This window comes from Sus scrofa, chromosome 8, assembly GCF_000003025.6.
Source record: "Sus scrofa isolate TJ Tabasco breed Duroc chromosome 8, Sscrofa11.1, whole genome shotgun sequence".
Taxonomy (NCBI): domain Eukaryota; kingdom Metazoa; phylum Chordata; class Mammalia; order Artiodactyla; family Suidae; genus Sus; species Sus scrofa.
In genome coordinates this window covers 54,827,728-54,842,177 of record NC_010450.4, presented here as the reverse complement: position 1 = coordinate 54,842,177, position 14,450 = coordinate 54,827,728, and the positions used below count along the sequence as shown (strand labels likewise).

General features: G+C 37.8%; 1 protein-coding gene across 18 annotated transcripts in view; it reads left to right on the top strand.

The window, feature by feature from the left end:
- Nucleotides 1-14,450, top strand: part of CLOCK (clock circadian regulator) — a 116,870-nt gene that overhangs the window by 68,015 nt on the left and 34,405 nt on the right. For 13 of the 18 annotated variants that reach the window (XM_021101324.1, XM_021101329.1, XM_021101326.1 and 10 more), the window contains 3 exons: nucleotides 229-377; nucleotides 3,172-3,263; nucleotides 9,395-9,484. In XM_021101324.1, coding sequence (XP_020956983.1) covers nucleotides 229-377; nucleotides 3,172-3,263; nucleotides 9,395-9,484 — 331 coding nt within the window. Of the gene's footprint in view, nucleotides 1-228; nucleotides 378-3,171; nucleotides 3,264-4,958; nucleotides 5,175-9,394; nucleotides 9,485-14,450 lie in introns of those variants that run through there. The other 5 variants (XM_021101335.1, XM_021101333.1, XM_021101332.1 and 2 more) reach the window with 4 other exon arrangements.

The following is a 14,450-nucleotide window of genomic DNA, read 5'->3' as shown; positions in this document are numbered from 1 at the left end:
TATGTATGCCAAATGCTTGATACGTAAAAGTTCTTTAGCATTAAACTGAGAAGAAAAAGTACTGCTCTAATTAATTATATATCATTGATAACCTATGAAATTAATATTTATTACTATTGATATTGACAGAGGTAGATGCTGAGTGGTTGTGTCCATATTGAGCATTGTAGTAAACTGTATAGTTAAACAGATTGTTTGAAAACTGCTTATTTAACTTTTTTCCATCAGAGTATCTAGAAACAAATCTGAAAAGAAACGTAGAGATCAGTTTAATGTTCTCATTAAAGAACTGGGATCCATGCTTCCTGGTAATGCTAGAAAGATGGACAAATCTACTGTTCTACAGAAGAGCATTGATTTTTTACGAAAACATAAAGGTACATTTTTAATTTTGTAAAATAGATTTTTTTATTTTTATTTTTTTTAAAGAACACTCTCTTAAGATGTAATGTGATAGAATCTTGGCAGTGATGCTTAAGGCTGGATGCTTCCTAACCCTTTTTTAAGAAAAATAAATAATTGCCCTTTTAAAGATTTCCTGGTATGTTCCTTCTTTCATTCAACAAACATTTATTTAGTGCCTACTGTATTCTAGATTCTTGTGGGGCAGGTTTATAGTCCTGGCCCACAAGTAACTCAAGCCAAGGGAGAAAAACATAAAGAGCTAATTGCAATGCAGAGAATCATAATGTAAGTAGTGCTCATAAACTATAAACTTTTTGTGAGAATGCAGGAAAGAACGAGTCAGGGAAGTCTCAAAAATAGTTGATTTTTCAACTGAGTTTTCCTTTTAGCTTAGTAAGAAAAAACAGCATTTCACATGGAGGGAATAGCATGTGGAAGAACAGAGAAGCTGAAGAGTTGGGTTTACCTGGAGCGTAGTTTGAGTTGGAAAGTTAGGGGTATATTTGAGAGAAAAGCAAGAGTCAGATCATTTTAAGTGTCATTTTAAGAGTGCTTCACTGTAAGTCTAGGAAGTAAACACTGTTTTAAAGTGACTGTTAATCAAAGAAAACCACTCTAAGTCATGAAAAGAAAAATTAAAAAATATGAAGTATCTTGGTACTTAATAGAAAATAGATGAAAAACATTTCCCTTTCAGATGCAAATGAAACTGCAGAACTTCTCAGAGGAGTTTGTAACTAGTGCCTTTGTTTCTCACTAGCTCACTCTGTAGTGCATGACTAGCTTGGTTTATTTATTTTCCACCACTCTTGAAAATTATTTTTGTTCATTTCAGCAGTGCCATGACCCCCACCCCCTCTGCCACCAGTAGAGCAGTGGCTTTTCCTGATGCCTCATCCTCTTCTGCATCTCTGAAGCACCGGCCTTTCCATCCATCCTAGTAGGCTGGCTTTCTCTTCTGTTAGCCTTAGTTGCACTGCACTTCATTCACCTCCCCTCCGCAGCTGAGCTAACTTCTTTATGCCTTTTCTGCCCTCTGAACCCAGCCTTTCTTAAGGTCTTTTGTGCTAGCCCTCCATTTCTCTGTGCTCCCTCCCTTGGTTATCTCATTTCATAGCTTCAGCTGTGGCTCTCTGTTAAGTTACTAAATCTGTGTTTTTAGATGCAAACATTTCAATCTGTTATTTCCAGGTAACTTTGAGTCTTTTACATGTCCTCAGAATCAGCAAATCTAAAACTCAGTTTATTTTCAGTTTGTCGCCTCTTACTCTCAACTTTCCTTTTTCCATTTTCATACCACTGTCCTTTCAATCCCCCAGGACTCAAACCTGAGAAAGTTTTGGATTTTTTTCATCTTCCTTAGTACGATATCACAGTTGCCAAATTTTGTTGATTCTTCTGTAAATGTGTCAAGATTGCTTGTCATCATTTTATTGCCTCCATTACAATTACATTTTAATCTCTACAAATGGAATTCTCACTGACGTCACTGTGCCCTGTCTTAGAGCACACTCACTCCTCAGATGTTACCAGAGCTCGGTGAATGATTGTTGAATGAAATGAAATGACATGCATGATAATCATTTCTCCCTGACAGTGGAGGACTAATTTTAGCATTAAGTAGATATTTTCTTCAAAATTGGGTAAACGATACTCACAAGAATAAAATTTACCTTAAACTGAAAGGGAATTCTTTTAACTCTAAAAATACATCTGGGTTTAACTAGATGGGATTTGCTTATGGATTTAAGCCCTTTTTTCTGAATGTACATAATTGATGTGAATTTGAAAAGCATGACTGTTTTCTACAGAATTAGCAGCTACACTTCTCACTCTTCATGTCTAGTATAGGCATTTGAAATATGCCAAATTTCGGGTGCCAATATAACATGCTGTATTTGCATATCTGGTAACAGAAAAATCAGAACACCTTAGTCCATTTTTTTTACTGCAAGGTAGAGTGTATTTTGTAGAGCAAAATTTATGACAGATTTTTATTTTACTTGGTTGTTTTTATAGGTCTGCATCTTAAAATGGAAAAATGTTTATTACGTAAATAGTTTAGAATTCATCATTTATGAATAGCTTTCATGTAACTAAGTCCACTAGAAGTATGTTGCAAAATAAACTATAATAGTTAAGTTAAAATGTGTGCCTTATGCCAGATTTTTGACCAGTTTTCTAAGAAAACGGGAAGAAAACACTAAGAATCACTCTGCAATGATTACTACAAAATTTGTGCCTAAAATCTTAATTTCCTTGCTTAGTTAAGAACAGAGCACCTGAGATTGGGAAGAATCCTTCTGCCTAGAAATAGGCCTAAAGTCTTCTTTTTAAAAAGTAGAATAACTAATCTCCTTGGCTCTTTTCCTCCAGATTCATGTCCTTAGGTGTGCTCCAGGTACTTCCACTTGAGTGGCAAAGAGAGGGGGAAGAAGAGTATATTCCTAATACTTGGTCTGATGTGCTTATTCTGGTTCTTGTTGGGTCTTTGCATCAGGCAGGCCTGTCAGCAGCACAGGCTGTCAAAAGTCCCCAGAGAAAATCTAGAGAGACTGGTGTTTTTTAAGAGCTCAAATCCAAGGAGATAACTTGCCACGTTAACTCAGATATTTTATCATACCAAAACTTGGACCTCCTGGTACCTACCTAGACCAATAAGTATCACTGCCTAAGATTCTTGTCTTTAATTAGAGTAGGGAGGTCGACTTGTAGGACTGCTGTACTGCCCCCACCCTACCCACTAACGTGTCAATCTCTTTACAGAGATCACTGCACAGTCAGATGCTAGTGAAATTCGACAGGACTGGAAACCTACATTCCTTAGTAATGAAGAGTTTACACAATTAATGCTAGAGGTATGTCCAGATTCAATTTTTGAAAAGTTTTATTTTCCTTAAAGAAGAAATCAGAGGGTTTACCAATTTTAGTATAGTTTTAAAAATATTAACTTTTTGAAAAATCTTAATTCAGTGTAAATCAGTTAGTTATCTTTTGTTAAATTAGCTAATGTAAGTATTGTAAGGAAATAATATGTGATAAAATAATGCCGAATCTTTGAATTTTCAGTATTATCTGAATTTTTGAGAGGCGTAATAAAAGTCAGGAAACTGTAACTACCAAGTTCTCTACCTGAACTACACTAACATTCAAACGAAAATACATATTAGGGAGTTCCCATTATGGCTCAGTGGAAATGAATCTGACTAGTATCCATGAGGACGCAGGTTCTGTCACTGGCCTTGCTCAGTGGGTTGAGATTCTGGCTTTGCCATGAGGTGTGGTGTAGGTTGCAGACGAGGCTCAGATCCCACCGTAGGTTGGGGCTGTAGCTTCAATTCAACCCTTATTAGCCTGGGAGCTTCCATATGCCACATGTGCGGCCCTAAAAAAAAAGTAATACATATTATTCTTCACATATTAAATACTACCATGCAATGTATTCTATTGGACAGTAGGATTTTTTTTAAAAAATTAAAATCTGCCTAGACATTTCTATTCTCATTGTGGCTCAGAAGGTTAAGGACCTGACATTGTCTCTGTGAGAATGCGGTTTCGGTCCCTGGCCTGACTCAGTGGATGAAGGATCTGGTGTTGCCTCAAGCTGTGACATAGGTCACAGATGCACCTTGGATCTGGTGTTGCCCTGGCTATGGTGTAGCTTGGCAGCTGCAGCTCCAGTTCATCCCCTGGCCTGGGAACTTTCATATGCTGCAGGTGCAGCCCTAAAAACAAAAAAATCCACCTAAACACAACATAAATGATAATAAATGAAGTATTTTGAAACTACTAAAATAATGACATGTATGTTGAAAGGCGACTCTTCTCAGTTCAAATAGAAGCTTTTAAAAGGAAATGAGTAAATGTTCTTCTTTGACAAAATTATTTTAAAAAACAGTTCATGTCGTACTTGCTTAGACTTGCAAAACTTAATACCTCATACAATCACTTATAAAATCTAAAAAAACTTTGAGTCATTCATACCTATCAATTTTACTTTTTAATCATTTCCTTTGTAGATTAATAAGGATGTCATCTATGCCCACAAAGTACACAGAGCCCAGTATCAAATTTCCATGAAACTTATAATAAACAAAGGTGGTATACTTTGGCAGTGACAGCTAAGGGTAAGAAGAATGGGTCTGCAAAAAGAAAGTAGACCTGGAAGGAGTTCAGGAAAGCATTTGAGATGGAATATGGAGGTTGTTAAATCATGTACATTTCTTATGCTGTTTGTTTTGGTCTCTTATTTTAGACCGTAAGAATTTATCTGTGTGGTATATATGTATATTTATATGTGTATTTATATGTATGTATGTAATAGCTGTGTCTCAAGTGTTTTTGCATATTGGCCAAAATCTAAAGCAACATTATTTTGCAAATTAATGAGTTATTTTTCTGTTTATACTTCAGATGAAACAGTTAATGGCTAGATTAAGTTTTTCTATATGCAACAGAAATTCTACTGTATGAGAATATGCTGGAGTATAAATACATTGTGTGTGTGTGCTTAAAATATGCAAAATAACCAAGCACTTTTCACATTACCCCAGCGAATCCTCACAGCAATCCCACGAAGTCGGCACTGTTAGTAGCCCTTTCCACTTCCAGATGAGGAAATTGAGGAACAAAGGGATCATGGAATTTGCTCCAGATAAAACAGTAATTAGCTTAGCTGGGGTCCCTGAAGGTGGACCAGCCTCTAATCCTCCGGCCCCGCGAACACCGCTGTTGACAGAACTTCTCAGGGAAAGCCAGCTAGGGCATGGGTAAGCAGCAGTTAGCTCTTTTAACTAGTGGACACTTACGTTACAAACCCAATAATAGTTCCAATTTTGTTAGATTCTTTTCTCTTCTGAAAAGTAGTTTGACATTGTCCAAAATTATCTCTTTAGAAATATAGGTAATATGATTCTGAAAGGGTATATGCAAGCTAATATCTACCACAAAAAGAAGAAATCAACTCATTTCACTACTCTATTTTATTCTACAATTATTTCTCAGTGCAATCATTTAGTAAGGTCTTTTGTATTAATCATTAGAAGTATTTACTTACCCTATTTTATTAATATGAAGAATTTCTTATAAATTCATACAATATTTATTACAAGTGTAGATGTAATCTCTACACTTAAGAACCTTAATGAAGGTAAATTGTCACATCACAAATAAGCTAAATGGAAAGCATTGCTTTCCAATTTTTCTTTACAGTGAACAGACTTTTTAAATTAATTGCCAAGACACATGTAGTGCATATGTTGATAAATATAAAAAATCAAGTGTAGAGATCATACCATTATATAAAATATACAACGGAGAAAATATAAACATGTTAAAATTTTGGAAGTGTAAATTAGTTGTCTCGTGATTATCTTCAGTTTTTAAAATTACTTCCCTGAAAAATATTAATTTATATATTTTTTAATTTTTTTTTTTTTTTTTGTCTGTTTGCTTTTCTAGGGCTGCTCCCTCGGCACATGGAGGTTTCCAGGCTAGGAGTCTAATCGGAGCTGCAGATGCCGGCCTACGCCAGAGCTACAGCATCGCGGGATCTGAGCCACGTCTGTGACCTACACCACAGCTCATGGCAATGCCAGATCCTTAACCCACTGAGCAAGGCAGGGATCGAACCTGCAACCTCATGGTTCCTAGTTAGATTCGTTAACCACTCCGCCACGATGGGAACTCCTAATTTATATATTTTTTATACGTCAAGCATATTTTTGATTTTTAATGGATGTCTACAACTACTAATATGCATTTTAATGTTAATATGTCAAGATTGAAGGACATGTGTAAACGTGTGTATATGTAACCTGGGTCCAGCTCACTTCGTCTTGTTACTGTTGGCTAGTCGTGTTGATTGGATGACCGTTAGGCACGTAGATGTAGGTCTGGGAACGTTAGAATTGCTGCAGAGTAGCTGAGACCACTCAGCTCAGTCGCTTCATCCTTAGAATGAGGCATGGCAAGGTTGCAGCTTCTCTGGTCTTAACTGAAGAACTGAGACTGAGGTCTTAAAATTCTCTTCTACCTTAAGTGCTGCCCGTCTCTCTCCATTCTTCCCTTGCCACCTGTCCCTCTCCCTCTTGGCTCTGTGGCCTGAGGACTGTCTCTTGCTAACCTTGGTTGTGGTGGTTGAGAGTGGCCACGGTCATCACGGCAGTTTAGCCTGACCAGACCACTGGGCAGAGTAATCTCTTAAGGAGTTCTGTCCCCATGGCAGCTCTCCGCTCCCTCTGCCAGTGCCTGCTGCCTCATCACAAGGAGGTTCTCTCCTTCCCTGGAGCTTCATGGGGCCTTCCCAGACCACACACTCGCTGCGTGAACATTGGGGGTTCGCTGTGGGCCAAGTAGGCAGCAGGTAGGAGACAGGGTTTGCCTAATATCACGAGGCATGAAGCGGGAGCTTCATAGTCGTCAGGCCTGGGAAGACGCTGTCCTCGGTTGTGATCTTCCTTCCACATCTCTAATCTTTCTCCTTCAATTTTTTATTTATTTATTTTTGCTTTTTAGGGCCACACCTACAGCATGTGGAATTCCCAGGCTAGGGGTTGAATCAGAGCTGCACCAGCCAGCCTACACCACAGCCACTACAATGTGGGACCTGAGCCGCATCTGTGACCTACACCACAGCGCATGGCAACGCCAGATCCTTAACCCACTGAGCAAGGCCAGGGATCAAACCTGCGTCCTTATGGATACTATTCAGGTACATAACTGCTGAGCCGCAACGGGAACTCCTTTCTTCAATTTTTGATGTCTCCACCTGTTATTTTCTTGGGAAATTACATTCTGCTACTTGAAGTTTGAGCCCTAGATCCTTTCTTGTGTGACTTGGAGAGAGGCTGGTGGAGGCTTCTCTCTGCTGAATCTTTACCTGCTTTGAAAGATGGAGGGTCAGGCTCTGCCTCTTGGAGAACAGTCGACAAGAGTTCTGATTTCAGTTCATCCTCTGCACAGAAGTTAGCTATGTCCTAAGTCCTAGCAAGTAAAGATGGTCATAGAGAACAGTAACTCGCTTTCAACAATGACGTAATCCAGCTTCATGTGAGAAAAGCATGCTGTTAACATTATTTTGATCCTTTTCCACATGCAATAATACTGGCATTATTGTACCAAGAAGTTTTATAAAAATTTCCTTAATTTGCTTAAATTAAAAGGTTTTTGGAGTTCCCTTCGTGGCACAGTGTTTAACAAATCCAACTAGGAACCATGAGGTTGCGGGTTCGATTCCCTGGCCTTGCTCAGTGGGTTAACGATCCGGCGTTGCCGTGAGCTGTGGTGTAGGTTGCAGACGCGGCTCAGATCCTGCGTTGCTCTGGCTCTGGCGTAGGACGGTGGCTACAGCTCCAATTCGACCTGGGAACTCCATATGCCAAGAGAGTGGCCCAATAAATGGCAAAAAAGACAAAATAAATAAATAAATAAATAAAGGGTTTTCACCCCTCCCTTTACATTAGCCAAAAATGGCTTTGCTTAAGCCATTCTAGAAGGTAGGCAGCTATGCAAAATAAGTACTTTCTGAAATCCAAACCTCCGCCCTAATACAAAGGGATGGTTTTTTCCAAACACTCAACATATACCTCAGCAATGACTTAGAATTAGAGGGAGTTTGCTCTGGCTCCCAGATCTATCAATTACGTACAGGTATTTTTTTATTTGCCACTTGCAAATAAAAAAATTTTATTTAACTTCTGTTAAGTGCTAACAGATACAGTGTGGAAGAAGTTAAATGTCGTTTTTGTCAGAGATCATATCCTCTATTCTTAAAGAAGTTCAGATTTGGTGTGATAACTATTTTGATAGGAGAGGAACCCCCAAACCACCTTTCTTTTCTGCTGTGTACCTTCAACATCTTTTCCATTGGATCCTCTTTTCCTTCAGCCTGCCAGTAAGTTTAACTTCAAAAAAGGACTTCCCTTAAAGTGTATCCATTTGTGAACTTGAGAAGGGAAGAGAGGGTGGTTTACAAGAACCTTCTGAGCATTTGCCTGTCTCTAAACTCATTATCGTGTGACCTCACTACTGAAATAACCCTTGAAAGTCCCCAGAATTCACTTCTCATTTCTTCATTCTTTGTCTCACTTGATCTCATTTTATGCTGAACCATCCCTCCTCTTCCTCACTCACTTTTATCATTCTTTCTCTCATCTGCTTTTTTGTCACTTTATTTGGCGCTTCTCCTCCTCCTCCCCATAAAAAGGTAATCCCCCAAGGATCTGTCTGCGGCATTCTCCTCTCTTTTGCACATCTCATTTCTTCAGCAGCCGTCTTGGAGCCTGGAGTTCTCCAATGTGAAACTTGGCTGAGTTTAAAGTCCAGGCTTGTGTGATTATAAGTTCTGCTCTCTGGGCTGACTTCTCCCCTGAACGTCACATCTCTTGCTGCTTCCGAGCCTTTTCTTTATTCTCACTGCTCTCATTTCCCTTGGAGTCCCACTACCTTTCCTGACTGGTCTGGAGGCCACTGAGGTTTTCCTCTTCATTCACTTTTCCTTTGAAGTCCATCTCGCCTGCTTCTAGACTACTCTTGAGCAAAGTAGGCCTTTCGTGATCTGACCTTAGCCGACTTTTTCAGCTTCATTTCCCTTTCATTTATTCCCATGTATCTCCCAGTGCTTCGGCCACTACGTTTAATATATATAAAAGGTGATAATGTGTTCTTTTGTGTGCCAAAGACTTATCGATAGTATGTGTGCCTCGGCAATATTAGTGTTGTCAATTAAGGCCATCTTTATATACTGACATATGATGAAGGTCAAACATTGTCTTTTAGAGACAAACCATGCAGTAATGGCTTTTTTCCTGAAGCATTTGTAAATGCACAAAGATAAATTCTAAGGTATTGTAAAGGGAAAATCTAGCATTTTGACAGTGCTCTGGCAGCTTCCACAGTTAGGTCCTTTGTTGTTTATCTTAGATTTTTATTTCTGTCCAGTGAAATGCTTTTTTCTTTTCGTTTAACTGACCATTATGTTTAATTTCAGGCTCTTGATGGTTTTTTTTTAGCAATTATGACAGATGGAAGCATAATATATGTGTCTGAGAGTGTAACTTCATTACTTGAACATTTACCAGTAAGTATACAAATTGTATGATCTCCTTATTTAATGCCTATCTTAAATGTTCTAGAACCCTCAGAGTGTTGAACAGTAGTTAGAATGGGGATGAGACCTCTAAATATGTCTTTGTTTTAGCATGTCAGGTCGGTCATGATTAATTTAGAGTAACTAAATATTCAACAGCCACTTTATATAACCTCTACTCTTCCTGCCCTCTTTTATTCTAATGCTAAGCTTTTAGTATTTCCTTTTTAATCAGCATGGCGAAGATGTTGCTTAATCACTGAGAATATCTTGAGCATAACTGAATTTTCTGCTGAGATATTTGTTGTAGCTAGAGGAAGTCAGGAGTAATTTTCTCAAAAGAATGACTTAAAAGAATGTACTGAAAATTGTAGTTACAGAACTTTTGTGCTCTTGAGTTGATAACATTTTAATGGCCATATTCGATTTGTTATTAATGTGACCAAAAGGGTAGAGAATTAGAAAAGAATTATATGTATAATTTATATTAGAATGGTGACTATCTGAATTATGTGCTTGCTGTTTTACTTAACATGTATTTATTGAACGTCTACTCTGTGCCAGATACTGTGCTAGGTTTTCTGCTGCAATTGGCAGTTCTTATGAATTTGAAGCTTTTATAGAATATGTAGTGTTCTTATCTAAGATGGGGCTTGTGATTTAAATATTCTGAAGTTACTTATACATTACTCTTTTAATGCCTGTTTCTTGAAAATGTTAACAATACAAAGTCAGCTGTTCTGTAAAGGTCTCTTTGGAGAGATACTGAACAGTGGTATGTCCCTCCCTCTGATTACTCTGCTACTTTGTGCTTTGAGAATGGTCTCTATACTTAAAAGTCCAGATGCCAAAAGGGTACTTTGTTTCTGAAAGCCAGGCAGTAAGTAATTTGCTAATTTCTTTGGGTCACATGGAAAATGACTTTTCCTTTACTGCTTCTCTAGGGGCTTTCTTTATCAGTAAGCTCCAACAGAAGCTGATTAGCCCAATGTCTGTAAATTGTTTGTGAATAAACAGTGAGGTTAGAGAGAAAAAGGACAGACTGATTAAATTTTCTGGACAACTCTTTTAAAAAAATTTTTTATATAGTGTAAAAAGCTAGTGAAAGAAATCCTTCATAGAATTAGACTAAGATAAGACTAAGATAAGATTGACTAGTAGAATCTAATAAATGAAAGAATGTATGTAGCAAACCAGGAGCAGACTCACAGATGTAGAGAACAAACTAGTGGTTACCAGTGGGGAGAGGGTTGGGGGGTGGTCGTTAGGGCTGTTGGGATTAAGAGGTACAAGTCTTGTATAAAATAAATGAGCAACAAGAATGTATTGTACAGCAGAAGGAATCATAGCTATCTTTTATAATATCTTTAAATGGAGTATAATCTATTAAAAGTATTGAATCATTATGTTGTATACTTGAAACTAGTAACACTAGTTTCAAATATACAAGTATACAAATATACTGCAATTTAAAAAAATAGTATGGAATAATTTCAAGTATAATTATATGCTTTTAATTTTAAACCATAGCCAATTGTATTGGTTTTTCTTTCAGTTATATATTTATAGAACCTGTATAATCTTTAATTTAGTTGTAATCAGAGCAAAATTTGCAGTGCAGTCACACTTTTTGCCTGCCTCTTGGCTACTTGCTCAGGACTCCATTTAGGATTAGACGCGTTCTTGTGTTAGCTGATACATACTGCCATCATTACGCTTAGAGTGAATGGTACTCTCCTGTCTGCGCAGATAATTATGGTAGGTTCAGCCTCTTCTGTCTATATGGGTAATTACAGTAGGTGTCAGCCTCCTCACTGCAGGGACTCTGTACTCTGGCTCCTTCCTCAGAGGTGCTTGGTAATTACTGAGTGTAAGAAAGTCAGTTTGATGTAGCTGTTTTAAAAATTCCTTGCTAGTGGCACACTGGGGTTGGATCTTTCATGAGGGGTGTTTACATGCATTTTGAAATAGACACCATGTTTATAGCAGATCTAGTTGAGATCCAGGAGGTTGATTATTAACATTCTTCCCTCAATGAAAACCCTCTCTACCTCCCATTCCCTCCTGGATTTTCTTTTAGACTTCTAACTTTTAGAACTATTTCGATAGTAAAGAGTTCCTATATGTCCCACCCAGTTTCCTCTGTTAATTTAACATCTTCTGGATCTTTTAAATTTTTGCGTCAACTAAAGCATATAGACTGGCAGGTGAATTTGGGGGCAGAGGAGATTGCTGCTGATCTTACAGACCCATTTCATTTCATTCCATTCCATACTGAGTTAATAGTATCCTTCATTAAAACAGATTTTTAAAACTGCTCTTCAGGAGTTACCTTGTGGCATAGTGGGTTAAGGATCTGGTATTGTCATGGCTTTAGCACAGGTTTGATCCCTGGCCTTAGAACTTCTGCATGCAACCCCCCCCCCAAAAAAAAACCCCCAAAAATCTGTCCTCCAGGTACAGTGGATACTGTCCTTCACATCACTGACATTGCTGTATTGTATGTTATTTGATGGCTTGAAAACAAAAACACAATGTGTTTTGAGAAAATAAAATTTGTTTAGGGTCAAACACAATAGGGGAAAAAATAGGTGATTTTCTGTTTTGGCTTATCATTAATAAACTGTAACAGATGCTAAACAAAAGGTTTAAAATGGTGGTGTCCCTTTTGTATTTTTTGGTCTAAAATAGAATTTTGGCTCTTGTGCAGAGAAGAAACATTATCAGATCTCTAGATGTAGGCTCTAGTGTTTAATAGAATTTAATTCAATTCTATTAAATTATAATTTGCCATCTTAATCAGTATTTAATGTGACTTAAAACTTAATTTTAAATCTGACTTAAATTTAAAATTAGATTTAGGAGTCCCCGCTATGGCGCAGTGGAAACTAATCCGACTAGGAACCATGAGCTTGAGGGTAAGGATCTGGCATTGCCATGAGCTGTGGTGTAGGTCGCAGACTCCGCTCAGATCTGGCGTTGCTGTGGCTCTGGTGTAGGCCGGCAGCTTTAGCTCCAATTTGACCCCTAGCCTGGGAACGTCCATATGCCTTGGGTGCGGCCCTAAAAAGACAAAAGACAAAAAAATAAAAATTAAATTAAGTTAAATTTAAAATTCCAAGACTGATTCAATAACTTTTTTCTTAACTTTGTCATGCTATATATACTTATAAAATTAATTTAGGTACATTTAACCTATTTGTGCCTAATAATCAGAAAAAGAAATTTATGGAAATTTTTCCTGATACGGCTTTCTATGATAAAATTATGGGGTCATATCACCTCAGTGCCAGAAGAAATTTTAGACATCCTTAGCCCAGCTCCTTTATGTTTGTCAGAAGCACACATAAAACCTAGAGAAATTGGACCTAATTATGCAGCAATTTAGTGGAAGTGCCAAGACAAAAAGTTGAGTTTCTTTACTGGGAACTTAAAATTTGTAAACTTTTACAATTTAAGTTTCGTTTCCTCACGATTTAAGATTACTTAAATGTGTTCTTGAGAAGTGAATATATTAAATTTGTTACCATGTAATATAGGATGGAAGAAGAATGACCATGTTAGAGCCTAACAGAGTCCAGGACTGAAAGTGCCACTGTTAGGATTCTAGATGAGCCTTTCCTTTTCTACTCTTCTCAATAATTTTGAAATATAAATATAAGTGTGTTTTAAGAAAGTCAGTACAACCTTTGGTATAAATGTGGAAGTAATGATTTAGAATTTTTTGGAATAGTTATATAATTATTTGCAAGTTTTTTGTTTGTTTGTTTTTTGTTTTGTCTTTTCTAGGGCCGCACCCATGGCATATGGAGGTTCCCAGGCTAGGGGTCTAATCGGAGCTGTAGCTGCCAAGCCTACACCACAGCCACAGCAACGCCGGATCCTTAACCCACTAGGCAAAGCCAGGGATTGAGCCCGCAACCTCATGGTTCCTAGTCGGATTCATTAACCATTGAGCCACGATGGGAACTCCTGCAAGTATCTTTACTGAGAAGATAAATCTTTGAAATAAGCAGATAAAGCTTATTTGCTAGGGCCAGAACTTTTGTTCCTTAGGCATGTCCATGAGGACCCTAGCTGTTTAGGAATGTGTAATAAATAGCCAGCATAGACGTGCTGTGTTTCTGGAGGAGCTTTCTGTCCCATCTGAGCAGGTGCTGTTTACAGCAGTTACTTGTTTAACTGACAGTTTTCTCCCTGAGGGAAAAGATAACTGGTAATAATAGTTAGTAATTTCCACTAGATGGTCCCATTGACCTAATGTGGGGAAAAAACAGCCTATTGATTTGTATCATATGACCGTCAGCTGGATTGACATTTCTTCTTCATGACAGCAAGTGAGGGAGACTGAAGGATCCAGAGAGCTGCCCTCTTATTAGCTCTGTTTTGTTCTTGGGAACTGAGCAGACGATGTGGCAGCATCAAGTGTAAGCAGCTTTTTGAGGGTCTGAACTGTGGTAGCTATACCTGAGAGGTTCACACAGAGTGAATAGTTGCCTACTCCTTCTGAGATTGCAGATTATTGAGGTCAGGGAAGCGTGGTGGTCATGGTCATGCCCCTCTGTATTCCAGATGACCACATTCTTTTCTCTGTGAATTTAGAGATAGAAAGGCAAGAGTAACATAGTCAAATCACAGTTTCCTGAAATAATAGAGGAAATTGTCAGTAAAAGTAAATAATAGTAGGAAACTATAATCATCTCCAAAATGAGTTTTAGTTCTCCAAGTAGGTGTCTTTTCTATCAAGACTATTTTCATATTAATATCAATGCCTATATTTGGATATTTTAATAAAAGGCAATTTTCTAGCTTTTTTTGTTCATGCCTTAATTTTTAGTTCATTTTGCCTGTTCTTGAGACTTTTCAGACATTCACAAAAAATCTTTATTAAAATGCTAATACATTTTTGGTGTGGTTACCCCTTAAGGCTTTATCAAATACCTCCTTAATTCAAAAT